The sequence below is a fragment of the Nomascus leucogenys genome, chromosome 3 (genome assembly GCF_006542625.1).
Source record: "Nomascus leucogenys isolate Asia chromosome 3, Asia_NLE_v1, whole genome shotgun sequence".
In the NCBI taxonomy this organism is placed as follows: Eukaryota; Metazoa; Chordata; class Mammalia; order Primates; family Hylobatidae; genus Nomascus; species Nomascus leucogenys.
In genome coordinates this window covers 1,484,265-1,509,710 of record NC_044383.1, presented here as the reverse complement: position 1 = coordinate 1,509,710, position 25,446 = coordinate 1,484,265, and the positions used below count along the sequence as shown (strand labels likewise).

Sequence of the window (25,446 nt, the reverse complement as noted above, 5' to 3'; positions counted from 1 at the left end):
TCTGTGCTCCTGGAGAAGCTGGGCTCCAGCGGCTTTCTTGGCCAAATTTCTACTCAACTCAGACGTGGAAGGGGCGAGGCACTTCCCACCCACAGGTGCGATGACCAATGGCCCATCCTGCCCGCGCATCTGGCTGGTGACAGGCTCTGAGGACAGGGCCGAGCTGGGGCCCCAGGAGCAGCCGCGTGGCAGATCTGTGCCGTGTCATCACAGAGCCTGAGAGAGCTGTCTGGGTGCACGCAGCTACTGCATGCACCCTCAGCGCGTTTGCTAAAATACAAGCTCAGACGTTGTTAAAGGCTCTATAAATCCAAAGAATTACAGGCAAAAGCCAGTTTCTCCTTTCCCATAAAGATCTGTGATTTCTAATGTTGGTTCCTCCTCCCCCAGTTGTCTAGACAGCTAGTTAAAGTGGAATGCTAATGTACAGCAGTAATTAAAACCCCATGCAAATATGGCTATAAAAATGTGGTCAGTTTTTCCCCAAGTGCTATTTTGGGGGCAGGGGTGGGAGGAGTAGCCTGTCCTTGCTTTTTGCCTGGAGACCGGCGTCAGGTGAGTGGCCGAGAGCTTGTGCCAGGCCCTTGCTCTCTGATGGTGTCGCGCAGAGCCTGGGCATGAGAGTGTCTTCAGAAACGGTGTTGCCGAGTGCAGCAGCAGCAGCTTCCTTTGCGCCCCAAGCCTGGCTCCCACACGACGCTTTGGTTTTGCTGAAGACCCAAAATTGTGATTTCCAGCCACCCACAGCCAGATGCAGCATCGGCTTCTGGGGCCAAGCCTCACCCTACAGGTGCTTGCCTTGCAAATGATGAGGGGGTCCCTGAGGTAAGGCCCACCCTTGAGTAGCTGCCCCCTGTCCTGGCTGTGGACGTCCAGAGACACCTGCTGGGGACGAATTTGGGAATACTGAGAGCCTTTACAGTCCCAGGGCGCGGCTGTGCCCACAGCTGAATTAACCCAGAATTTCCAGAGGGTGACGCCTGGCATCAGGGTTCGCTTTTCTTTCCATTTTGTGGATGTTAAGGAAACGTCTACAGAGAACGGGCTGAAATCTGGAGGAAACACGCGATGACCTGGGGCTGTGTCCCTGTGACCCAGAACTGGGTGGGGCCCAGCAGGGCTGCCCCTCCCGGCAGTACCCGTCCTTCCGCTGCTGCTTTGCCTACCCCAGTGCGTCACAGCCGAGCCGGCCACGTCGCCTACTCCATTGCCACACGGTCACCCGTCCCACCCCGGCACATCACAGCCGAGCTGGCCGGCCGTGCCATACGCGTCCACTGCCACATGATCACACGTCCCACCCCAGCACATCACACCTGAGTCGGCCGGCCACACCGCACACGTCCATTGCCATGCAGTCACCTGTCCCACCTTGGCACATCACAGCCAAGCCGGCCGGCTGCGCCATACATGTCCTTTGCCATGCGGTCACCCGTCCCACCCTGGCACACCACAGCTGAGCCGGCCAGCTGTGCCGTACACGTCCATTGCCACGTGGTCACCCAACCCACACTAGCACATCACACTGAGTCGGCCGGCCGCACCGTACACGTCCATTGCCCTGTGGTCACCTGTCCCACCCCGGCACATCACAGCCAAGCCAGCCAGCTGTGCCACACATGTCCATTGCCACGCGGTCACCCGTCCTTCTGTGAGAGGCATTTGAGTCATGTCCCACACTTGGCTGTCATACGAGCACCTGTCACATTCTGGGTGGCCACATGCATGCTTTTCTCTTGTGCATTCACGGGGTGATGAGGGGAATTGCGGGGTGATGGGTCGGGTAGATGCTTCGCCTCAAGACAGAGGAGCCATTCGGCTGGTGGGCAGAGCCCCTCCTCGCTCCACATCCTCGTCAGTGACAGTATTGCCATTTCTTTAGGACAGCAGCAAGAAAGCTGGCCGTGCCACTGCCCATCTGCATGTCACCTTTCGTAAAACACCTGCTCATGTCTTCCCTGCTGTTAAGCCAGAGTATTCACCTTCTCCCTGCTGATGGCTTCTCTCAGTTTGTGGCTGACCCAGTTGTCTTCCTCATGCTGGCTTTGGATGAAAGAAGTTTGGCATTTTAAGGAAGCCCAATTTGTCGGTTTCTTTTGTGTGCTGTGTGTGTCCGGTTTGGACTTCCTCTACCCCTCCGAGGGCGTGAAGGTGCCCCCTCCGTGTTGTGCAGATGCCTTATTGTTTTTCTCTTAACATTTAATTCTATAATTCATCCGAGTTCAGTTTTTGTGAATAGTATGAGATGGGTACGTGTTCCCTGCTTGCCATGTGGATATCCAACTATTCCAGGACCATTTTTCGAAAAGACTGTCCTTTCGCCCTGAACTGCGATAGCACTTTGGTCATGTATCAAGTGAGCCCACAGATGCGGGTCTCTTTCCAGGCACCGTTACATTCTGCTGGTCTGGTGCTCTACCTTGCGTCATTAGTACCACGTCTTAGTTCTGACACTTAAAAGTACACCCTGACATCTCGTCATCTAAGTTCTACAACTTCCTTCTTTCCCTTCTTCAAGATTGTTATTGCCTTTCTGTATGAAACTTAAATCAGCTTGTCAGTATCCACAGAAAAACTGGCACCTTGAACCTTAATGAACCTCGTGTATTTACTGTTGGATCTTCTCTTCTCTCAGCCATGTTTTGTAAATTTCAGTGTAGAGGTCTTACGTATCATTGTTATAATTATTCGTAAATATTTAATGTTTCATGCTATTATAAATGGTCTGCTTTTCAAATTTTAAAATATTATTTTCCAATTATTTCTTGCTGCTATACAGAAATACAATTGATTTTTATATCGATCTTCTATCCTGCAGCCTTGCTAAATTCACTTACTCTAACAACTTGTTTGTATATTTCAAAAATATTTTCCATGTACATAATCATGTTGTATGTGAACAAAAGCAGTTTTGGGGGTTGTTTTTTGAGAGATAAGTTCTCATGATTGTGTCTCACTGCAGCCGTAAACTCATGGGCTCACGCCGTCCTCCCGCCTCACCTCCCAAAGTGATGGGATGACAGGAGTGAGCCACCATACCTCATCCCGAAGACAGTTTAACTCTTCCTTTCCAAGCTCATACCTTTTGTTTTTCTCATTGCCTTAACGCACTGTGAAGTCCTGCAGTGTAACTTTGAACAGAGAAGTGTTGAGAGTGACCTCCCCCGTCCCAATTCCCAGCTGCAGGTGAAAGTATCAAATATTCATTTCACCGACTGTGATGTTAGCTGCAGGTTGCTTGGTTTGTTTTGGTTTTGTTTTTGGTGGGTTCTTTGGCAATACTTTTTCTTTTTCCCCCGGACACGGTCTCGCTCTGTCACCCAGGCTGGAGTGCAGTGATACGATCACAGCTAACTGCAGCCTTGACCTCCCAGGCTCAAGTGATCCTCCCACCTCAGCCTCCTGAGTAGCTGGGACTACAGGCACATGCCACCATACCTGGCTACGTTTTAAATTTGTTGTAGAGACAGGGTCTCGCTTTGTTGCCCAGGCTGGTCTTGAACTCCTGGGCTCAACTGATCCTCCTAAAGTACTGTGATTACAGGTGTGAGCCACTGTGTCCAGCCAGCAATACTCTTCATCAGATTAAGAAAATTCCCTCGCATTCCTACTTTGCTAAGCATTTTTTTCGTGAATGGCTATGGAATTCTGTCAAATGCTTCTTATGCGTAAATCAGAACAATCGTGTTTTTTTCTTCTGTTGATGAGATGACACGTTAATTGGCTTATAAGTATAAAATAAGCATTGTGTTTTTGGAATAAATTTTACTGGGCCATGATATATTGTCCATTTTATATATAAGTATACACTGGATTTAGGATTTTTTCCCACTTTTTATAATGTCCTTGCCAAGTTGTGGTATCTAGATTTGGCTGGCCTCATAAAATGATTTTGGAACTATTTTCCTTTTTCTGTTCTCTCAATGAGTTTGTTCAATGTAAGTATATTTCTTCCTTAAGTGTTTGGAAAATTCACTGGTGAAGCTATTTGGGTCGGGAATTTTCTTTGTGATATATTTTTAAATTATGAATTAAATGTATTTAATATAAACTTCAGATTTTATTTTTATGTTGTTTGGTAAAATAGATTCTTCAAGGAGTATGTTCAGTTCATACATGTCTTCCCACTTATTGACATTAGACTTTTCTTTTTTTCTTTTTTCGAGATGGAAACTCATTCTGTTGCCCAGGCTGGAGTGCAATGGTGCCATCTTGGCTCACTGCAACCTCCACCTCCTGAGTTCAAGCGATTCTTCTGCCTCAGCCTCCCAAGTAGCTGGGATTACAGGTGTGCGCTACCATGCCTGGCTAATTTTGTGTGTGTGTGTGTGTGTGTGTGTGTGTGTGTGTTTTAGTAGAGATGGGGGTTTCACCATGTTGGCCAGGCTGGTCTCGAACTCCTGACCTCAGTTGATCCACCCGCCTCAGCCTCCCAAAGCACTGGGATTACAGGCGTGAGCCATGGCACCTCACTGCTTGCTAGCCTTTTCATCAGAGCTTCTTGTTATCCATTCACTGTCTCGTGTTTCATTCCTGATGCTGGGAATTTGTGTTCTTCTCTCTCTGTTTTTTACTCTCATCCCCCTGCTCCATCTTTTTCCTCCCTCCCTCCTCTTTCCTCTCTCTACTCCTTGCCTCGGATGGGGTAATCCCATGGGGTTATCCAACCATTGTATGGGATTCTCTCCTTTTTTGTCAACATTTAGTGTTATTCCATTAGGAGTTACATAGAAATATTAATATGTATCCTTAACTACAATCTATCATAAATTAGTAATTTTGCCATATACCCAAAATACAAGTACCTTATAAGGCAATAGGTCAACTCCATTTACCCACTTCTCCTAGGATTGTCATATATTTTACTTTGACACATATCATAAGCCTCCAAAGAAATGGCTTTTGCTGTTCCCATAAGCAGCCAATGGTCTTTTATATTTATATCTTCAGAATTTCTCATCTGCAGTCTTTTCCCTTCAGCCTGAAAGATTCCCTTTAGAATTCTTTGCATTGTGGGTGTATTAACAAAGGACACTCTCCACTTTTGTCTAAGGACATCTTGACTTGCCTTCATTTCCAAGGATGTATTCATCGAACCTGGAACTCTCTGAGTGTTTTTCTTAACACTCAAAAGATGTCCGGCCAGTGTCCTCTGATTTTGTTAGTTTCCGTTGAAAAGCCAGCCATCACTCTTAGAGTTGTTCCTTCAGGCAATATGTCTTTTTTCCTGTCTACTTTTAAGATATTCTCTTTAACTCTGGTTTTCATCAGTTTCAGTATGATGTGTCTAGGTGTGTTTTTGTAATTTAAAAAAATACTGCTTGGGGACAGCTGAGCTTCTTGAATCTGAAAGGATATATTTCACCAGATATGGAAAATTCTTGACCATTATTTAGTCAGATATTACTTCTCCTCCTTTCTCTTTCTGGGATTCCAATCACATGTATATTAGACACTTTGACTATACCTTACATTTTTCTTGAGCTCTATTCTATTTTATTTTTCTATTTTTCCTTTTGTGCTTTGGTCGGATATTTTCTATCATTTTATCTTGGGTTTGTGATTTTACTGTGTCCAGTCTGCTTTTAAACCTTCGTAATGAATTTCTAATTTTAGACCTTGTATGTAGGATTTGAGTGTGCCTACTTAATTCTTTTTTACAATAGATCCTAATTCTCATTTGAATTACTGCATTTTATTCATTTTCTGTCTCTATTAGAAAAATATTATAATGTGTTAATTACATTATTTTTAGTGAGTTAATTACGATGATTTAAAAAGTTCTTATCTGCTTACTTCAATATCCTCATCATCTCTGGGTCTGTTTCTATCAATCACAATTATTTTTTAAGTTCTTATTGGCTGACTCTAGTCATCTGTTGATTTGTCGCCATAGACTTAGCTTCATTATTTGTTATTTTTCCCTGCTTCTTCACGTGTCTTAATGATTTTCGTTATATTCTTGGCACTGTGGGTGCATGTGTCTAATGATGTTCATTATAGTCTTGGCACTGTGGGTGATGTGTTGTGAGGCTGCACATTATGTTATTGTTGTCTAGAGAATGTTGAGTTTTGTTCCAGCAGACAGGTACTGACCAGCAGACTACATGGATCCTTTTGAGGTGTGGTTTCAGGCTTTGTTAGGGAAGGTCTGTTTAGTTTTCCCTTAATATGAAGTTTTAAAATCCTAGGACATTGTCCTGCCCCTGGAGTGTAGCCTTTGCAGGGTCTAGAGAATTCACTAGAATCTTCTATTCTTTCTGGGCTTGAATTGCAATGTCTTGACAGCCGTGTGCAACCACTTACATTTCTACTTACCATTCAGATTCTCGGGAACTGTTTCCTGCAAGGCCTCTGGGAGTCCTGCCTTGCACATGTACAGCTTAGCAGTGGACCAAGGACCTGAGGGAATCCTTCATCAGATCTTTGGCATTCCTTTTCTGCCATTCCCTCCTCCACTCTCCAAATCCCAGCTGCTGTAGCAGCCCCAACCAAATTCTGATCTTAGTGTCCTGCAACAAAAGAGGCCTCTGCGGCTGGGGCTCTGTTTCCCAGGAGAGAGGTTGTGAGAACGCCCTCAGGGAAAACGTTAGGGGAGATGGGGCCCCATGATGAGAGGCACTGATCTACAGGCTCAGGGATCTCCCTGTGGACAGCGGTCTCGGGCTGTGACGCTGTGTGTCCGGGGTCCTGGGCTGACAGGCACTGCTTTCCTTGTCTCCTTCTCCCGCCCCTGCGTTGTGTATCTTGTTCAGCCTCTAGAGTTGTTCACCACAGAAGGGTAAGTCTAATGCCACCTACCCCATCACGTCTGGAACCAGAAGTTTCTGGACATCAGTACTTTTTTTAACCGAAAGCTGCTTAGGTGATTCCAGCACGAGACCACCAGGCTAGGGAACCACCTTCTCATGGTGTTGGCAGATTATCCCATGATTGAGGGGGACCTGGATGTTCTGTCTAGAGAAAAATTCCCAAGGGTTAATTCCCAGACATGCAGTAAGTTCTGGTGTCTCTGGGACATCAAGGGGCTTGGGCTCCTAAAATGTCACATTTCCCTCATCATACGAGCTCTCCTACCCCGCCAGAGGCTGAGGGAGGCTTGGCGGCCTCTTCTAGCACCTCCAACGCACTCCCGCCCAGGTCTCTGCTTTCTCACAGGGAATAATAGGACCAGGCTCTGTATCTCATCTGTGTATTTTTTTTCCCATCTCCCCCACTCATTCTAAGCTCTTGGGAGCTGGGTGATAGGGGCCCTTCCTTCTCTCATCAAGAACCTCCGTGCTAGGAAAACAAGCCCCAGCTAGGACAAAGCACATCTCCTTCCTTATCTCTAGCACATCCGCTGGGAGCAGCAGCCTTTTCTGTCTCATGAGGCGCATTCGTATGCTCAAGTCACCACTCACGGAACCAAGAGTTGATGCTGAGGGAGGGATCCCCTGAGGTGCAGACCCCTCTGGAGGAAGAGGTGGTGTGAGTGATGCCTGCCAGACATGAGGGCTCCCTGCACAGGCCCAGTGTTTGGAAGGATCCTGGCTCCATGGTCCCTGGGTCAGGAGACCTGCTGGAGGGTTGCAGGTACTCTGCCAACACCTTAGGCAGTCACCTGTCTGCAGCACTGAGGTGTGGTCAGCCCAGGTTGGGAGCAGCCACAGCTGCCAGTGACCATGCTGGGGTGATGACGTGCCCTGTGTAGTGAGCATGCTTCATGGCTGTGGCGGGACACACGTGTGCAGGGGCCTCAGCACTGTGGGGCAGTGGTGAGATCATGTCCGTGGGCTTCACAGCAGGGAAGCTTATAAAATGCAGCTTCCCAGGCTCACCCTAGAGGCTCTAACTGCGCCTATTGGGGGGCTCAGGGATCTGCCTGTGGACAGCTGTCACAGGTGGCTGTGATGCTGCGTGTCGGGACCCCATGCTGAGAGACACTGTGTGGGGCATGCCCGGGGGCAGGCAAGTCGGGGGCAGGCAGGGTGGAGGGGCCTCTTCTCTCCTGCAGCCTCAGCGTCGGCCTGCACATCCCCTGCCCTGGAGACTACCGTCCCAAGGGGCTTCTCTCCAGTTTCCAGGCATCCTCTGCAGCTGGGAGTGAGGGGGTCCTGAGGGGTGGGGAAGGCAACAGAGGGAGCTCATGGGGTGAGGGAGTATGGGGGCGTTGTGGGCAGACGGGAGTTCAGGGGATGAAGAGTGTGGGGAATAGTTGGGGGGCAGGGAGATGGGAGCTTATGAGGTAAGGGTGTGGGGGGCTGGGGAAATAGGAGCTTATGGGGTGAGTGTGTAGGGGCCTAAGAGACAGGGGAGTTAAGGAGTGAGGGTGTGGGAGATGGGAGCTCTGGGGTGCAGGTGTGGGGCCCAGGGGAGATGGGAGCTCTGGGAAGATGGGAGCTTATGGGGTGAGGGTATGGGGGCCTGAGAGACAGGGGACCTAAGGGGTGAAGGTGTGGGGCCCGGGGAGATGGGAGCTGTGGGGTGAGGGGCGGGGGCCTGGGGAGATGGGAGCTCCGAGGTGAGGGTGTGGGGGCCCCGGGAGATGGGAGCTCTGGGGCACCCGGGGGCTCCAGCAAGGGTTGTGGATCCTGTTCTTAGTGCCAGGGGAGGATGTTTTATGACAGCCTCTGACTCTTGTTTGTGGAGCTGACTCTAGGGTTGTGAGTGGAGCAGCTTGGGTAGGCACAGGAGTGGACACAGGGTGGCCGTTTGGAAGCCATAGCGTTCGTCCCAGTGGAAGATGCTGGCAGTGGGGTGATGCTCACAGCCTGGTTTACCAGGACGCCTGTTTCAGCTTTGAACATCCCGTGTCCAGGAGCCCTCTCAGTCCGGAGCCCCCTCAGTCCGGAGCCCCCTGGGAGGGCTCTTCCCCCGGGTGTCTGTGTGGGTGCAGGTGGGACAGGAGACAGGTGTGCCACCCCCCACCCACAGCCCCATGGGAAGAAGTGCAGGGTGGGGTACGGCATCTGCACAGGCATGGGAAGCCCCGAATCTTGCCCTGCCTGCTGCTGGAAACAGCCCACCGTGCGCAAGGCGGGGGCTCCTGATACAAGAAAATCTTGTCTGAGTCTGAGAGTGTAAATGCCAGGCCGCAGGCACAGCTGCTGATGGACACGCTCTTATTTCACCGGCCCCATTCCCACTAACTGACTGTGTTGCCTCTTTCAGCATTGCTGTGTGCAGAGAAAATGGGGATTTAGCAATTAAGGATTTATTTTCTTCTGTTCAGCTCATCACTTGTTCCATCCGGGCTAATTAGACATCTCATTTCTTTGTTTCCAAGCTAATTTCAGCAATAGCAGATTTATTAGCTTGTTTAAACCTCAAACAATGGGTAAAGCAGCAAGATAGCCCATTCTGCTCTGTTGTTTGAAAATATATTTCAAACTGAGTTGTTCATCCCCGAAGACCTTGTCTTCTCATAAATCTAGCGCCGTGGATAATGACGCCCAAAGTGCCGAGCGTGTCTGTCTGAAGAGCGGGGGGCTGTCGGGTCTGCTGTGCCCGCGTTCTGGCTGGCGCATTCCTGCCTGGAAGTGGGGCGGGGGGCTTGCAGGCAGCAGCTGCTGTATCCCCGGAAGGAAGGGCTTCTTCCCTTCGTAGGTTGAGCACAAAGCTCAGCGTTGTAGGGAGGGTGGGGAGGGCCGCCGACCCTTTACAGCCACTGGCGGGGCAGGCATCCTGCACAACCCTGGGCTGCCGTCTCACCCCGAAAGCCCCAGCTCGCAGCCAGATTAATGAGCAATGTGGCTCTGCCTCAAGACAGCTGTGCGGGGCCCCGGCTTTGTAGCCATGCCCAGAAGCACAGGGGCGGTGTCCAAGGACCACAGTGGTGCCCCTACGTTGCACAGCCCTCCCCTGGGGAGTGGGCCTGGGCTGGGGAAGGGGTAGCACTGGCTTTCAGGCCGGAATTTCTGTTCCCCATGGTCTCCCCTGCCTGTTTAGGGAAGAAACTTGCCCATGGCACCTTCCTATTGGCAGAGTGTGGATAACTTGGGTGTCCTCCTCTCTGTCCAACCTACAGCAGAGGCAGGAGCTGGAAGTGGTTTCTGCCGACCCTGCTAGAAAGCACCACCCCCGTGTGCACCCAGGGCCCCGGCAGGACAGCACGGAATGGGGTGCCTTGCTGAGCACGCAGAGCCTGGGGACCGCCAGGAAGGAGTCTCCCGCTGGCAGCAGCTCTGTGTAGCCGGCTGAGCCAGGGCCTGCTGGGAGCCTGGGTGTCGTGCCTCAGCCCAGGGCCGTGGGCTCCTGCTCGGTCCAGGATGCTTCGCTTTTGCTTCCGGTCTCAGAGCCCAGAGCCTGGCAGGGCTGCGCCCGTTTCCATGGTAACTGCAGATCCGTGTCCTGCTGCCTGTGTGATTGTGTTCTGTTCTCCTTGTAGATGGAGGAGATAAAATTTAAAGACAGAGCAGTCTTCGTGCTGGAGAGAGAGTTAGGGGTTCAAGCCGGGCATGCTCAGAGACTGCAGCTCCAAAAAGAGGCTCTAGATGAGCAGCTGTCCCAGGTCCGAGAGGCCGACCGGCATCCGGGCAGCCCCAGACGGGAACTTCCTCATGCAGCTGGTGCAGGAGACGCTTCAGACCACTCGGGAAGCCCTGTAAGCACCTCCCAGGCCCGCCGGCCCACCCCGTGTCACAGACAGACCCGGCCATGTGGCTGCATGGCCCTGCATGGGCCACTCCCCCAGGAGACCAGAGCCCGAGTTGAGCCAGCACCCTCCTGTCTGGGCACCTCCCCACCCAGCCTGGCCCTAGGTGCTCAGCTCCTCTGGCTCTGGCCCAGGGGGCTGGTGGACTCTTCTCCTTCCTTTCTGTCAACATAGCATCAGCCCCGGCCCTGTCACCCTCCCGTGGGCTCCAGCCTCATCACCCTTCCGTGGGCCCTGGCCTCAGGCTTCTGCTGCAGTCCATGGCACTTGCTGGCCCGGGGTCCGGCCCTGGGTTGGTGGGAGGTGCTGGGTATGCGCTGCCGCCATCTCCAAGCACACGGCCTCTGGCCCGGGAAGGCTGGCGCACCGGCTCCCTGCCCACCATGTGCCCGGCTGGCCCCTCAAGGGTGATTTCTGGCACTCTCATCACCAGTCACCCTCCCACCTGCTTCTCATGTGATCATGCCACTCTCCGCTCCTCCCTGGGCTGCTCTGTCGTGTGGGGTCTGCCGACCACCCCGGGCTGAGTTCCACCCGCTTCCTTGCTGCCGCTCCGCACTCACACCCTCTGTCGTGGTTCTGGGACGCCCTGGGGGATCTGAAGTCCAGGGACCCTCCAGCTGGTCCTTCTGGGTCTTTGACCCCGAGCCTCTCCTGCACCTGTTGAATGAGGAACTCGAATCGGGTCCAGGACCATCCTGGATGCTGCTTGTTCGCTTAGAGGATAAAACTGTGTGTGAGCTGAGCCGGTCCTGGGACAGCGACATTTCAAGGATAGAAAATATTATTTTACGATCTCATTCAGACGGCTTCACTGAATGAGATCCAGCCCCTCCTGCTGGTGTGCGGCAGACTACGGCATTCACTCCAGAGAGATTTGAAACCGGATTCAAATGTTTTCGCCAATTTTTGAGTGAAGTTCCAGGGGTCCCAAAAGTGGCCCTTTAGAAGCCCCATTGGAAGGGAGGTCACCTCTTTTGGAAGTCTCCAACAAGTGTCTTTCCCATGCTCATGTCATCGTACCAGAGAAATGCCGCCCCGTGGGGTAGGGGGTGCACGCTCCTGAAGGGGCAGCGGCAGGGGCCAGGCAGAGGGCTGGGAGCTGGCAGACGTCTTCCTGGCATCACCCACACTCGCGGTTTCTGCATTTGCACACCCCCGCCCTCTCCATCTGCATCCTTCCAGACATGTCTGCTCCTTTTCATTATTTTACTTTATGTTATTTTAAAATAGTTGTTGTGTCTGAGGCAGGGTCTCGCTCTGCCCGTCGGTTCTGTCGCCTCACGCAGTTGCAGTGACCACAGTGCCGGGCCGGGTGCCTTTCCCCGGGGGGGGTCCGAACCTTCCCGGCAGCCGCGTGGAGGCAAAGGCGCTCATCCCACGGCAGGGTTTTGGTTCCCGTAGCGTGCTGGGGTTTGCAAAGGTTTCCCAGGCCTGTGTGTAGGAACAGTTATTTGCAGTTGATTTTTGTTTTAGGAACAGCAGTTGGATGAAAAAGATGCCCGGCGCTTCCAGCTTAAAATCGCAGAGTTAAGTGCGATTATCCGCAAACTGGAGGACCGCAACGCCTTGCTGTCGGAAGAGAGGAATGAGCTGGTGAGTGCGGGCGGGGGCTTCTGGCTCCTGGGGGTTTGTGACTGCGGAGTTGGGGACGGACCTAGGGGGCATCCACTTTCAAAATTCCTTGCGAAAAGGAGTGGTGGTTGCGAGGACCGGCCTTGCGTCGAAGTCTCCTGACTGTGTTCCAGTTGAACTTTATTAGCACAAACAGGTAAGGGCCACATTTGCCCCTCAAGGGCTGGTTGACTAACCCCTGCTCTGCATTAGTGGGGCCAGAAGCCGCCTCCTCCGTTCTGCAGGTGATCTGGGATGTGCAGACGCGGCCCCTCAGTGGGGCTGTCGCCATCGGTCCTTATAGCCACTGAGATTTCCAGGTAACTCGAGACCCTGGAGGGTGCGTGAGCTGTCGCGTGTCTGCAAGGATCCAGTGGGCTGGATGGTTTTACCACAGCCCTTCTTGGCAAAACAAGGTGCTGGTCCCAGACTGCTGGTCTTCATCTTCATCCCCATCTGTCAATGGGACAGGACTCACCCCCAGGGATGCTGAGCCCAGCCCTGAGCTTGGGTTCACCAGGGCACTGGGCGAGTGGGTTCACCCAGGCGCTGGGCCAGTGGGTGCCACTTGGAGGCATGGACTTCCCAAATAGAGGGCTGGGAACTGCGTTGTTGCAGCCCAAGCTCTGGTCAGTCTGCCGACTCTGTGTGGAGACCTGCTGGTTCCCTGTCACTTAAAGAACAATCACATAGTGCAATTAATTTTGTCTTTCAGTTAAAGCGTGTAAGAGAAGCCGAGAGTCAGTACAAGCCTCTGCTGGATAAAAACAAGCGCCTCAGTCGCAAGAACGAGGATTTGTCTCACGCTTTACGCCGAATGGAAAACAAGTTAAAATTTGTCACCCAGGAGAACATAGAAATGGTGAGGGGGTGGGGGGCTCCGTGGGGCCACAGTCGCACCCGAGCTCCACGCAGCATCTCCTCCCTTCTCCACGCGAGATTTAGCAGGACAGCCGGTCCCGGGCGGGTGGCCAGGCCTTCTGCTGGAGTCTGGCCCCTTCATGTTTGAAGGGGAGCAACCACCAAGTCCAGCCCTGGGGAGGGGAGCCTTGGAGGAGGCCCTGACCTTGCAAAGAACGTGGCTGTGGGGCGTCCCCTCCCCAGGCCTGTTTGCCAGCATCTCACTAGAGGGCCTGGAACAGGCAGCCTCCAACTCGGAAAATCCCGGGCGAGGGTAGTAAGAGGCTGCGGGGTCCCGGCTGTTGGGGAGGAGAGGAGGCCTGGCACACAGCACCAAGCAGGAGTCAGGGGCAGGGGGTCTCTGCTCCACCAAGGCCATGAGCCGGGAGTGGGGGGCCGTCAGCCGGTGTCACCGCATTCCCCTGCCCTGAGGACCCCGAAGGCCATGAAGCCAGAGTTTACTCAACAAGTAATTCAGCCGGACATGGGGGAGAGGCGCTCTCCTTACCCCTCTCTACGGAAGCCCCCTTCTTTTCACACTGAGTTAAAGTCAGGAGGGATTTGGGAGCGGTGACCACGTGGGAAATGGGCACGGACGACCCAGCGTCAGCTTCAGGGCTCTGAGCGATCCCCTCCAGCCGTGCTTTCTGGGAGAACAGCAGGGCCCATGCGTGTCTGTCTGGGCTGCACAGACCTGCCCTTGCTGCGGGACTGGGCCCACACATAGGCCTCATTTCCCCGGGGACTCTGCAGCTGGGCTGTTCTGAGGCCTGAGCAGAGGCTGCCAGCCGGGCAGCTGAGAGTGGGCAGCGCGGGTTGAGGGAGAAGACCCCCCCTCCCCGCCCACTGTGTTCAGCCAGACCCCTTCACTCCCCAACTTGTGATGTGGGCTGCTTGGCGTTTCAGAGACAGAGAGCCGGAATCATACGGCGACCCAGTTCCTTGAACGACCTGGATCAAAGTCAGGATGAGAGAGAAGTCGATTTCTTGAAGCTTCAGATTGTGGAGCAGCAAAACCTCATAGATGAACTGTCTAAGGTACCCAGCGGGCTGTTTGCTGCGGCCCCGTCCTCTGGCTCCCAAGGGGCTTGGCTAACAGGGACCCTGAGCAATTCTGTAACATGCTGTCTTCCTTTCCTAGACCCTTGAGACCGCCGGCTACGTGAAGAGCGTGTTAGTAAGTACGGTCAGCGCCCGCTTCCCCACGCCTCCGCTCCCCGCGCAGTTGCCCGTGGGACCCATTCTGTGCCCAGGGCTCCTCACAGACCAGACAGAAGCAGCCGCGGCAGCCTTTCGGGTGGATTTTGTTGTTGCGGTGCCACCTGGCCAAGGCTGTGCACGGGTGGCTGATGCCCTTTGGTGTGGGTCAGACAGGAGCCAGGGACACCCACTCATGCCCAGCTGAGACAGCACCAGCTTGGGACGATCGTGTTTCTGAGTTAATGGCCAGGGTCAGACGGCTGCCCTTCTCTGGCTGCTCACCCCACCATGCATTTCTCCCTGGCCAGCACAGACAGGCAGCCGCAGCCCAAGACATTCACCATCACGGCCATGAAACCACAGCGTGGGTTCCCCGGAGAGCAGCAGGACCCCAGTCTCCTTAGTATTTTAAGGGTGTCAGTCCCCACACAGATGTGGATGCCACCCCTGCGGGGTCCAGAGGGGCCCTGGCCATGAATCCCCTTCCAGCTTCCCACAACCGTGTGCCCCTCAAGTCACCGGCCCCGTGTGGGCCCTGGACGCATTTAGAAGGGGAGCTGGTGGACAATTGAGCAAGACAAGCTCAGAGCCCACCTAACCGGGGAGCCGCCCATGGCACCCTGGAGACAGGAGCTCCCCGAGCAGCAGAGCTGGAGCAAGGGCCTCCTGCTGTGGTGTGGGGACAGCCAGCCTGGACACCGTCTTCCCTGTCATCCAAATGATGGCACGTGGGCAGTGAACCGTGGACTGAAACTGATGGCGCTGTCCCACCACTCACACAACCTCCTCAACTGGCTTCTGCAGGAGCGGGACAAGCTGTTAAGATTCCGGAAGCAAAGAAAGAAAATGGCAAAACTTCCCAAGGTAAGGAACAGCACACCGGCACGTGTGGAGAGAACGCCGGGTGTGTGTGGAGAGGACCGCGCCCGCGTGTGTGGAGAGCACTGACGTGTGTGGAGGGCGCTGACGTGTGTGGAGGGCGCCCGCGTGTGTGGAGGGCGCTGATGTGTGTGGAGGGCGCCGGCGTGTGCTTAATAGGAATCAGTCTTTGGAGATGAAAAAAAATTTATTATTTCTAAAAATTGTTACCAAGAAATGACCAAAATAGGACCCAAAGAAAATATTCTGTTTATCACCTTTAATAAACTTGTTTCTTTCAAATTTCCAAGAGAAGATAGGAATTGGTAACAACCATACCAGCAACACTAGCAATGAAGAGGTGCTGGCTCTGGTGTCCTCACTGCCTGTGTAGGGTCCGAGTCCCCGCGACCTGTGAGATGCACGGCTCTGAGGACAGGCGGCTGCGGCTGCTCACACTCACCCATCCTGGCTGTGCCACACACCCCGCGCTCGCCTGTCCCGCCGTTCACCATCCTCGGCCACACCTGCAGGCTGCGGCAGCCTCATCCACAGGCCCCACAGGGCAGACCCACGTCCCCAGGAAATGTGAACACCTGTCATCATTTCTTTACAGTAGAATCCTTCGTGATAAACCTGTGATTTTTATTAAGGGAGCTTTTGGAGCAGCTGCCAAAGGACCTAACTCATCTCCTGCTTTATGTTAACAGTGTCTGTGTGTGTGTGCATGTGTGTTTGTGTGTATGTGTGTTTGTGTGTGTATATGTGTTTATGTGAGTGTGTACATGTGAGTGTATGTGTGTGTGTATGTGTGAGAGTATGTGTGTCCATGTGTATGTGTGTGTGAGAGTGTGTGTGTGTGGCTTTTAAGCGGTCAGCAGTGTTTTTTCGCTGTTAGACTGTTAGATGCTCCTCGGTCGCGGACACCTGCCCTCCAAAAGGTGGGGAGGAGGAGCTGTCCGGGCTTTCCCCGCTCGGGCCCCCTCTGGGTTTTGGAAGTGTCCGGCAGATGCCTTGGCCCTGCGAAGGGAGGGTGTGGGGAGGCACACAGGACAGGGGCCAGCGGTTGGCAGGGGGTAGGGGAAGTCAGGTGGCTCTGGGGTCCCTGAGGGAGTTTTGCTGGAAGGTTCTGGCAGAAGAACTGGGAGGAGACCTGGAGGCCACCGTGGCCACGGCAGAAGGGCCTGAAGAAGATAACGGGCTTTCCATTTTGTAACACTTCTAAACCCAGATGAGGAACCCTGCGATTGTCGAAGGCAGGGGTGAGGGGACCCTAAGGATGCAGACATCGGGGTGAACCTGGGGGGGGGCGGTCCCTGAAGGCAAAGCCTCTCACAATAGCTAGCGGAGGACCCCATTTTTGTTTTTATTCTAATCAGTCGAGGACTGAAACTTTAAAAGATAGAACAGAAATGCATCACTGGGAATGAGATCACACAGGGAAGGTACCCACCATCGATTCTGTTACCCCAGGCACCACCCTCAGGGAACCGCAGGGACGGTGCCCCACGAAGGGCCTCATTCCCCACCATCAAGGGCAGGGCCAGGACCTGCTCATCCACAGGACTCCAGGCCCCTTTCCCACCCGCCCCGCCAGTCTTGCTGCAGAGCCCCCTCACACCCAGGCCACCTCCTCGGCCTGTGCCAGGGCGGCCAGGGACAGAGATGGGAGTGTGTTGCATGGTGGGGCTGCGGCCCCCACCGTTGGGCAGCAGGAGGAGGTGGCGGGAGAAGGTGGCTGTGCCTGGGTCTGATGTGAACTGACACATTGCATTTCGGTCACAAGCCGGTTGTTGTGGAGACCTTCTTTGGATACGATGAAGAGGCTTCCCTGGAATCCGACGGTTCCTCCATCTCTTACCAAACAGACAGGACGGACCAGACCCCGTGCACCCCAGACGATGACTTGGAGGAGGTAACGAGGGTCTCCTGCTGGGTCCTGGGCTTGGCTGGGCATGGGCTGCTGGCTTCTCACAGGGAAGCCCTTGGCGGCCCTCACTGGCACTGACCCGCTGATAGCCAACTCGGGCACGGTGAGAAGCTCCCATGACGTGGCTCGGGGTGTGGGCTGAGGCCCGCTCTTGCTCCCATGAAGGCCAAACCATGCCACCTCCTGCCATTGAGGCTACGCCCCTTCTGCACAGGGGCACGGCGAGCTCTCCCTTCCTAAGGGGCCTCCCCAGGAGGGTCTGAACCACTCATCAGGGAGTTTGGTCCTAGTGCCAAGAGCACATTAGGGTGAGAGGGGTGTTGGGCAGGAGTTTTCTTTCTGGTAACAGCACAGGCGTTTCTGCCCGCCAGCCCCTTCTTCCAGAAGGACGGCTACCCTCAGGTCCAGGCAGCCATTTCAGCACCAGGTCGGGGCTTGGTGTTGTGGGACCCAGGCCCTGTGGCTGTGGGACAAGGAGTGGGGTCCGCAGCCAATGGTGCAGCCAAGGATTGGGCCTCCCGTGGCAGACCCTGGAGGGTGGCCCAATGGCCACAGACCTCTTGAGGGATCTAAGACGTCCTCTCAGCCTCAGGTGCAGGGTGGGGCAGGGGAACTGGGCCAGGCTGAGGCTTCTGGGCTCAGTCACTCCTAGACATGGCGAACCCTTCCAGCCCCGGGGGCCCACTGGGACCCTTTGAAGGCAGCAGCAGGCTCACCTGTCTTCTCCCTGGGGTGGCGGGGGGCACTGCAGCTAGCAGGGTGAGCCTGCAGGAGTGCGCCTGGGAGGAGACGTGCTGCCTGGGGTACTTTACCCGCTTCACAAAGCCCAGCTTTCTTCCCAGGATGTGTTTCAGCAGAGCAGAGTGTGTGCTGGTTGGTAACAGAGGGTCTGCTGGGTCAGGGCAGCCTGGCTGGCAAGTGGGAGCCCCAGCTGAGCCCCTGGCCATGGCCACCAGCCCAGCAGGCTCACCCTGGCCTCGGCCGTGCAGCCAGCTCAGCTCCCACCCCAGGGCTCGGTGCTCCCCTCCCCAGGGAAACCTTTCCCCAAACAGCACTGAGTCCCCAGGCAGCCGCCCCTCCCTGCACACTGGAGCAGGTCCCCTCCCTCACGATGCTAGAGAGACCCCCACACACACACCGTTTGGTGTCTGGGGAGAAGGGAAGCCCCACGGCGCTGTCGTCGGAGAAGGTGCTGGCCACTGACGCTGTGTCTCTGTGCATGTGTGGCGTCCGTGTCTCTCCAGGGCATGGCCAAGGAGGAGACGGAGCTGAGGTTCCGGCAGCTGACCATGGAGTACCAGGCCCTGCAGCGCGCCTATGCCTTGTTGCAGGAGCAGGTTGGAGGGACGCTAGACGCAGAGCGAGAAGTTAAGGTCTACGTGACTTCCACCGCGCGCGTTCCGGCCCCCCCATGCCTTCCCGCTTGACCCCATGGCCTGGGCTGGGACACCCCCCTCGCCAGCCTTCCTGGGTCCGGGCCCCTCCTCTCCTGCCCTTGCCTCTGGTCCTGGTGGTGCCCATGGAAGCCGATCAAAACCAGGGATTGGGGAGCCCGGTGCTGGGAGTTGGCCCGGGTGGGAGGGACTGGCCCAGAGCGGCGCCAGGCACAGGTGTGAGTGAGGGTCCTGGGGCAGACGGGGCGGTAGTGGTGGCAGGGGCCCACAGCGCCCAGGGTGGGTCTCCTTCCCGACCTCCTCTTCCACTCTTGGCAGCGTGGCGATGACCCATGGCAGCATCGAGCTCGGTGTTGAAACTTGTGGAGGTCATTCATCCTCAAAGGCTGAGCTCACACAGGCTGTGCCTGCCCTGGCCCTGGCCCTGGCCCTGGCCCTGGCCCCTCTCCCCTGGCCTCCCCACTGGGCAGGACCCTGGCAGTCGTGTCCCTCCGCCCACTTCTCTGGCTCACCTTAGCGTCGTCCCCCAGGAAAGGCCCCAGTGTGGCTGGTGGGTGCCCTCTGCGGGCCATGGAGGGCAGTGCAGGCACCAGGCCTTGTGGGGAGAGCACGGGTCATGGGTCGGGGGTCCTCTCGCTGCCCCACCCTCCCATACTGAGGCTCGGAGGGGAAGCCACTGGAGGACCTGTACCTGGTACCCCTCACAGCGAGACGGGCTGCTTACTGGGGGAGCTGAGGGGTTCTCCCGAGCGGGCAGCTGTGGGGTGTGGGGTTCCCGTCGGCCTCCCCACCCCACAACCACCCTGCAGGGCCAGAGACGCCAGTGTCCGGCGATTCTGCAACTTAGGGTGGCTGAGCTGGGTGGGGGACGGGCCTCTTGGGGGTAAGGGGAGAGTGTCCGCAGAGCACCCCCAGCGTGGTCCACGCTGGTGCCCCAGGGAGCCGCCGGCCTCACCCTCTGTCCACCCAGACCACCCTGGTGACGTGGCTGGTTTCCCTCCTGCCTTCCTGGCACCTCACTGGGGACGTCTGTGATGAAAATTAAGAGAAAGCTCTGCCCCTCCGTGCCCTCCTCCTGTCCTGAGTCGGGGGGCCTGGCCCTGGAGGAGACTCGCCCTCCTCAGGCTCAGAGAGATTTGTCTGCGTAACTGGGGACTTTAAATATCGCCACTTTCACTTTGACTTAATTTTCGCATGACTCTTGGGGAAAGGAAAAAGTCAAGGCCTCGGTTCAGAGCATCATAAAGCATGGCAGCCCCGAGACATCCCAGAGCCTCATGGGCCCAGCCTTTCTCCCTCGCAGCAGGGGCGGGGCAGCAGCCACTTCCTCCTGGCCAAGCTCGCCAGGAGCTGGAGGAAGCGCCCTGTCTTCCCTTTTTCCTGTCGGTGCCAGAGAAACATTTGCTCGGGGGCCACATGAAAACAAAGAACTCAGAAGCTTTGCTTAGAAAGTAAAAATGTCTAAATTGCATGTAAAAAATTTTTTAATGTCATTTAGAATCAGAGGAAAATCTGATGCCAAGAAGTGCTGCATGGTTATTTTAAAAATTGGAAGATACAGAAAAGATTAATGAAGAAAATAGACTAGCCAGCATCCCACAGTCTGATTCTGTATTATAATTGGACATGTCACTCCTCACTGTGGAAATCGAGGAAGCCTCAGGATAAGGAAGGGGGCAGGAGAGGACAAGCGTCTGAAGACATGGACGTGGGCGCATCCCTGCCATGGTCCTGAGGCTGCAGGGGGCCCACAGCCCTCTGTGGGCTCCGTTTCCCTGTCTGGAAACAGGGTTAGGACTAACTAGAATTCCCTCTCTGCTAAGCATTCTCCAACGCAAGGGCTCACATCCACGATTGTGACCTCTTAAGGGAGGGAAGAGGCCGGGGTGATGGGAGGAGCCCAGGACGGCCTGGGGGCAGGGAGCTGGGACCCAGCACTCAGGGGGCACCACAGGCCATGCCTTCGCCCACCTCCCGCCTCAGCTGATGGATCCTCTGACCCTGCGTCCTGTCCCAAAACGCACCCCTCCCTTGGAAGCTATCCCCAGAGAGAGTAGGAGCCACTGTGGCCCCGTGGTTCAGAGCCACCAGAGCAAACTGAATTAAGGGAGGTGGCTGAGACCTCGGCTAGAAGCCTCGGTGGCACTCAGGAGGGACTTCACAAACCAGGATGCTGAGGGGGGAAGCGCCAGGGCTTTTCCTGTAGATGTGGGGCGGGCTCTGGGAGTCAGTTAAGGAACACAAAATTCAGGAAGGCAGCGAGCCCTGGCCTGAGGCAGCCCCTGCACAGGCAGCGGCACCACCCGGGGCTGCCAGCGGGTCCATGTGGAGAGTCCCTCGGACAAAGCCCTCTGGCCGGCACCCGGCAGGGCTGAGCACACGCTAGGCCTCAGTCATCCTCATTGGCTGTGTCATCCTGTAAACAAAGATTTCTCCTAACAGGCCCTCAAAATGAACCAGCAGAATTTCCCCTTAGAATCTAAGTGAGATCTCTTGCTTCAGATAAGCCTTAAAGTTCTCCCTCCAGGGCCAGGCACAGTGGCTCACTCCTGTAATCCCAGCACTTTGGGAGGCTGAGGCGGGCGGATTGCTTGAACTCAGGAATTTGAGACCCGCCTGGGCAACATGGTGTGAAACCCTGTCTCTATAAAAAATACAAAAATTAGTGGGGTGTGGTGGTGCATACCTGTGGTCCCAGCTACTCAGGATGGTGAGGTGGGAGGATTACTTGAGTTTGGGAGGCGGAGGTTACAGTGAGGCAAGATTGTGCCACTGAGCTCCAGTCTGGATGACAGAGCCAAACCCTGTCTCAAAAACAAAACAAAACAAAACAAAACAGTTCTCCCTCTCTTAGAAAGCATCTCTTCCAAAGGAAGGGCGAACAGTCGCTTCTCAATGAACTGAACCAAAAGACAGACCCTTCTGACGTCTCGCGAGTGTGTGTGCTGTCTGTCCCGGCTTTTAGAGAAAATTTGATGTATCTTTCCTCCCGTCCTACAGACCCGTGAGCAGCTACAAGCCGAAGTGCAGAGGGCGCAGGCGCGGATACAGGACCTGGAGAAGGCCCTGGCGGAGCAGGGCCAGGTGAGCCCGCAGCCATCTGCACGGCCGTGGGGGCACACTGGGTGGGAGGTATTTGGCTGCACCTGAAGACAAGCTTCAGTGGTGCGATCGCTACTTTCTACAGCCTTGACCTCCTGGGCTCAAGCCATCCTCCCACCGCAGCCTCCTGAGTAGCTGGGACCACAGGCATGTGCCACCACGCCCGGCTAACTTTTGTATTTTTTGTAGGGACGGGGTTTTGCCACGTTGGCCAGACTGGTCTTCGGTGTTCTGCCACATCACGATTTAAATGTTGCTTTATGAGTTCCTCCCTTAGTGTCTTTATTTCTTTCAATTCCATTTTCAAGGATATGAAGTGGATTGAAGAGAAGCAGGCGCTGTACCGGAGAAACCAAGAGCTTGTGGAAAAGGTGAGCCCCAAACCCCTGGAGACCCTGGCAGGACTCGCTCTATGCTCTCGGGGGTTGCAGTGGTCCCTGTGGGGCTGAAGGGTGGAGCGAGGGCTGAGGCTTCTGAATGGCTCTGTCCCAGGCCCCTTCTGCTCCGCTCCCTCCTGCGGGACCCCATCAGGAGCCCTGGGGAGGAGGACGGGCTGGACAGAGGAGCTGGGGCCTGTTCTCCTGCGTCCGGGCAGGCCCCTGTCTACAGCAGCATCTGCATTCGTGTCCTGTCGTGCTGATGGTCCCGTGGGTGGGCTGGTTAGAGCATCGTGACAGAGGAGCTTTATTGAGACCACTAGACTCATCCCCCTGGGAAGCCTGGCTGGGTCAGGGAAGTCTCCTTCCAGCAACACTTGTGGGGAAGCTGAAGGGTCCTCAGGGAAGAGCCCACGGACCAGCCTGGCTGAGTGAGTGCGTGTTTGAGACTTCGCCAGGGCGTCACCTGGCGGGCCCAGGTCCAGGCTCTCTTGGTCCCGGATGACAAGAGGCTCCTGAAGTGCTGCCCGCCCCCACTCCCACCCTGGCCCGGGCTTTGTGGGCTGGAAGACTTTATCAGACGTAAAACAGATCAGAACATGCGATGTGTGGCCAGGCTGCTCTCAGTGGCCTTAGCTTCTGCCTGGGGTGCAGGGACGGGAGCGCAGGTTTCTCTCAGGGCACCTCCCCACCACACCAGGCCCACCTGGCTCAGCTGCTCCGTGCACTGGGTTAAAGAGGGAGTCACAGCACCGAGGGCCCTAGACTTAGGTCTGGGCAGTCCAGGGCCATCCCAAGACGGGTGCACCTCACAACTGTGGGAGCAAGCGATGTGGCATGAGGCAGGGGCGGGGCTGGCTACGGGTCCAGGGGCAGGAAGGCCAGCAGGGCTGTCATTACCATGCACAGGTGAGGGGTGCTCCGTGTGACCCCCACCCCACTTGTCCATGGGCAGGGACAGGTGTCCTGAGGAGGCAGTGATGTCTCACACTGGCAGGTGCGGCCTTCTGGGGAGAAGCCAGGGTAGCCTGGCTGATGAGTCTGATCTGTGCCAGCAGGACAGGGCTTCAGACAAATGGGCGTCTGACGCAGCCTCTGCACTGCTGCCAGCCCAGGGCTGGTCATGCCCTCTGGGGGTCCTGCTTTAGGCTTTGTTCACATCTGGAATGGCGAACAACACCCCCATGTTTCCCGTGGACACACGGAACATCTCTTAAATTAGAAGTGCTGTTTCCACAGGGCTCAGCATAATGCGGTGTGTGCCACGTAAATGCTGGCACAGGCAGAGATTCACATGCACTTAAGGGCACACACTTAAACACGCACACACGTAAATGCCTGCGTGCACACTTGAACATGGGCACACAGAAATGCTTGCACGCACACTCGAACACATGCACACATAAATGCTGGCATGCACACATAAATGCTGGCATGCACACGGAAATGCTTGTGCACATACACACATGCCCATGTGCACACTTGGAGCCATGCTTTTCTCTGGCTACACTGGGTGCGGGTCACATTCCTGGGCCCGCTGTGCAGCAGTACACAGCTGGCCCTGTGGGAGGGTCCAGCTCCCACTGAGCCGGCTCACTCCAAGGATGCAATGCTTCTGAGTTTATCTTGGTCCCCTGAGCATCAGAGCAGGCCCCTCAGTCCCCAGAGCTCAGCTCCAGGGGATGGACACAGCTGTCTGCCCCTGGTGGCCCCTGCCCCCATGAGGCTGCTGAGGACACATTCCATGGGCCGTGTCACTTGACCCTTTGGAAGGGGTGGGGGACTCCTGCATCTGGTTTACTTGTAACTGGTTCCATTTAAACAGCTCCTTAATTAGCCAAGTGAATTCCGGTGGCCAGGCAGCCATGGTACCAGCTCCTTCCATTGGGCACAGCCTGGGCTCCAAGGGGCACCAGGGAGCCACTTGGGACATTTATCCTCCACGGCCTCCCTTCCTCATCCTAGCTCAGAGCCCCGCTAAGGCCCCCAGGCTCCTGGCTTGTGGTGCACAGCCCCTGCTGGAGACATTTATCCTCGACGGCCTCCCTTTCCCATCCGTGTCCAGGGGCCACCCAGGCTCAGGGCCCCCTTTGACCTCCAGGCTCCTGGCTTGTGGTATGCAGTGCTGCCTGTCCAGCCCCACCCACCACCGGATGGCTAGGCTGTCTCACTATGACAAACCCAAACATATCCAGGGCTGTGAGGAGCTTCCAGGGCTGGGCACCAGGCCAGCCAGCTGGCCTCCCCGAAAGCCAGCAGCTGTCCAGTCAGCCTGGAGTTGACCTCCCAAGACCTCTGGTGAGAAAGAACCAGACCCCTCACCTCATGCATGTTTTATGTTGCAGATCAAACAAATGGAGGCGGAAGAGGCTCGGCTCAGACATGAGGTGCAGGACGCCAGAGACCAAAACGAGCTGCTGGAGTTCAGGATCCTGGAGCTTGAGGTAGCTGAGCGGATGGCCAGCACTGTGGCCTGTGGCCGTGGCCTGTGGCTGTGTCAGGGGTCCAGTCCTCAGCCTTCCTAAGCCACACAAATCCCTGAACATGAACCCAAAAGGCTGGGTCAGGGAGGAAAGAGGCAAATGGCCATAAACTGTTACCTCTTCATACCGGCCGTCCAAGTCCAAACATCCAGTGGGGAACGTGGGCCATGGAGCTCAGTGTCATGCAGGGAAAACAAAAGCACGACGGGTGACAGTGCAGCATCTGCTCCAGACATGTGGGGCAAGGAGCCGGCACGTCCGTCCTCCATCTGCCCCCGAGGAGCCGGCATGTCCGTCCTCCATCCACCCCCGTGGCCCTGCTGCAGCTGGTGTGTGGCTGTGTCCACGCCTCTTGCCCCTGAGTGAGGGCTGTGGGGGTCACACGGTGGCTGGGAGCCCTTTGCCTGTGCCCTGTCGTCCCTGGCCCTGTGTCCTCTACCATGACCTGCACAGGAGGAGGGAGGAGGGGGATCCCACCGGGCAGCTCAGGCTGGGTATGGGCAGCCACGTCACTGTGATTGTTTCACGGTAAGGGTGGTCCACCTGTGGGGCTGGGAGGAAGTGGCCCACACAGGGGCCACCCCTGCCGAGCACCACACACAGCCCGAGGCCTCCGTCTCAGGCCAGCACCTGGAACCTCAGAGTCCAGCTGGAGCCGCCTCTTAGAGCCCTCCCATCCACTGCTGAAGGACAGGGCAGCTGTGTGGTCACTCCACGTGTGGACAGCCTCGGCCACGTGGGCCTGCCTGTGGGGACAGTGGCAGCACCGCTGGCCTGTGTCCTCCAGAGGCTCCTCTGGTCAGGCCTGCAGGGGATGCGACCTGCAGCCCCTCCCCGATCCTCCCCATAGCCCCTGGGATTCACTGAGGGATGTGCCCATGGGCTCAGGGTAGGGAAGGCCACGTGGCCAGAGTGTGATGAACTCTGCCCGGCCCATCTGGCGTCAGCAAAT

At 55.7% G+C, this 25,446-nt stretch overlaps 1 protein-coding gene across 9 annotated transcripts in view; it reads left to right on the top strand.

Annotated features, from left to right (window-relative positions):
* Positions 1-25,446, top strand: part of JAKMIP3 (Janus kinase and microtubule interacting protein 3) — a 148,532-nt gene that overhangs the window by 87,290 nt on the left and 35,796 nt on the right. For 7 of the 9 annotated variants that reach the window (XM_030805146.1, XM_030805157.1, XM_030805164.1 and 4 more), the window contains exons 4-14: positions 10,370-10,585; positions 12,113-12,232; positions 12,966-13,112; positions 14,057-14,188; positions 14,292-14,327; positions 15,155-15,214; positions 16,995-17,123; positions 18,383-18,511; positions 21,533-21,616; positions 21,943-22,005; positions 24,357-24,455. In XM_030805146.1, the coding sequence (XP_030661006.1) occupies positions 10,370-10,585; positions 12,113-12,232; positions 12,966-13,112; positions 14,057-14,188; positions 14,292-14,327; positions 15,155-15,214; positions 16,995-17,123; positions 18,383-18,511; positions 21,533-21,616; positions 21,943-22,005; positions 24,357-24,455 (1,215 nt within the window). The remainder of the gene's footprint in view (positions 1-10,369; positions 10,586-12,112; positions 12,233-12,965; positions 13,113-14,056; positions 14,189-14,291; positions 14,328-15,154; positions 15,215-16,994; positions 17,124-18,382; positions 18,512-21,532; positions 21,617-21,942; positions 22,006-24,356; positions 24,456-25,446) is intronic. The other 2 variants (XM_030805182.1, XM_030805214.1) reach the window with 1 other exon arrangement.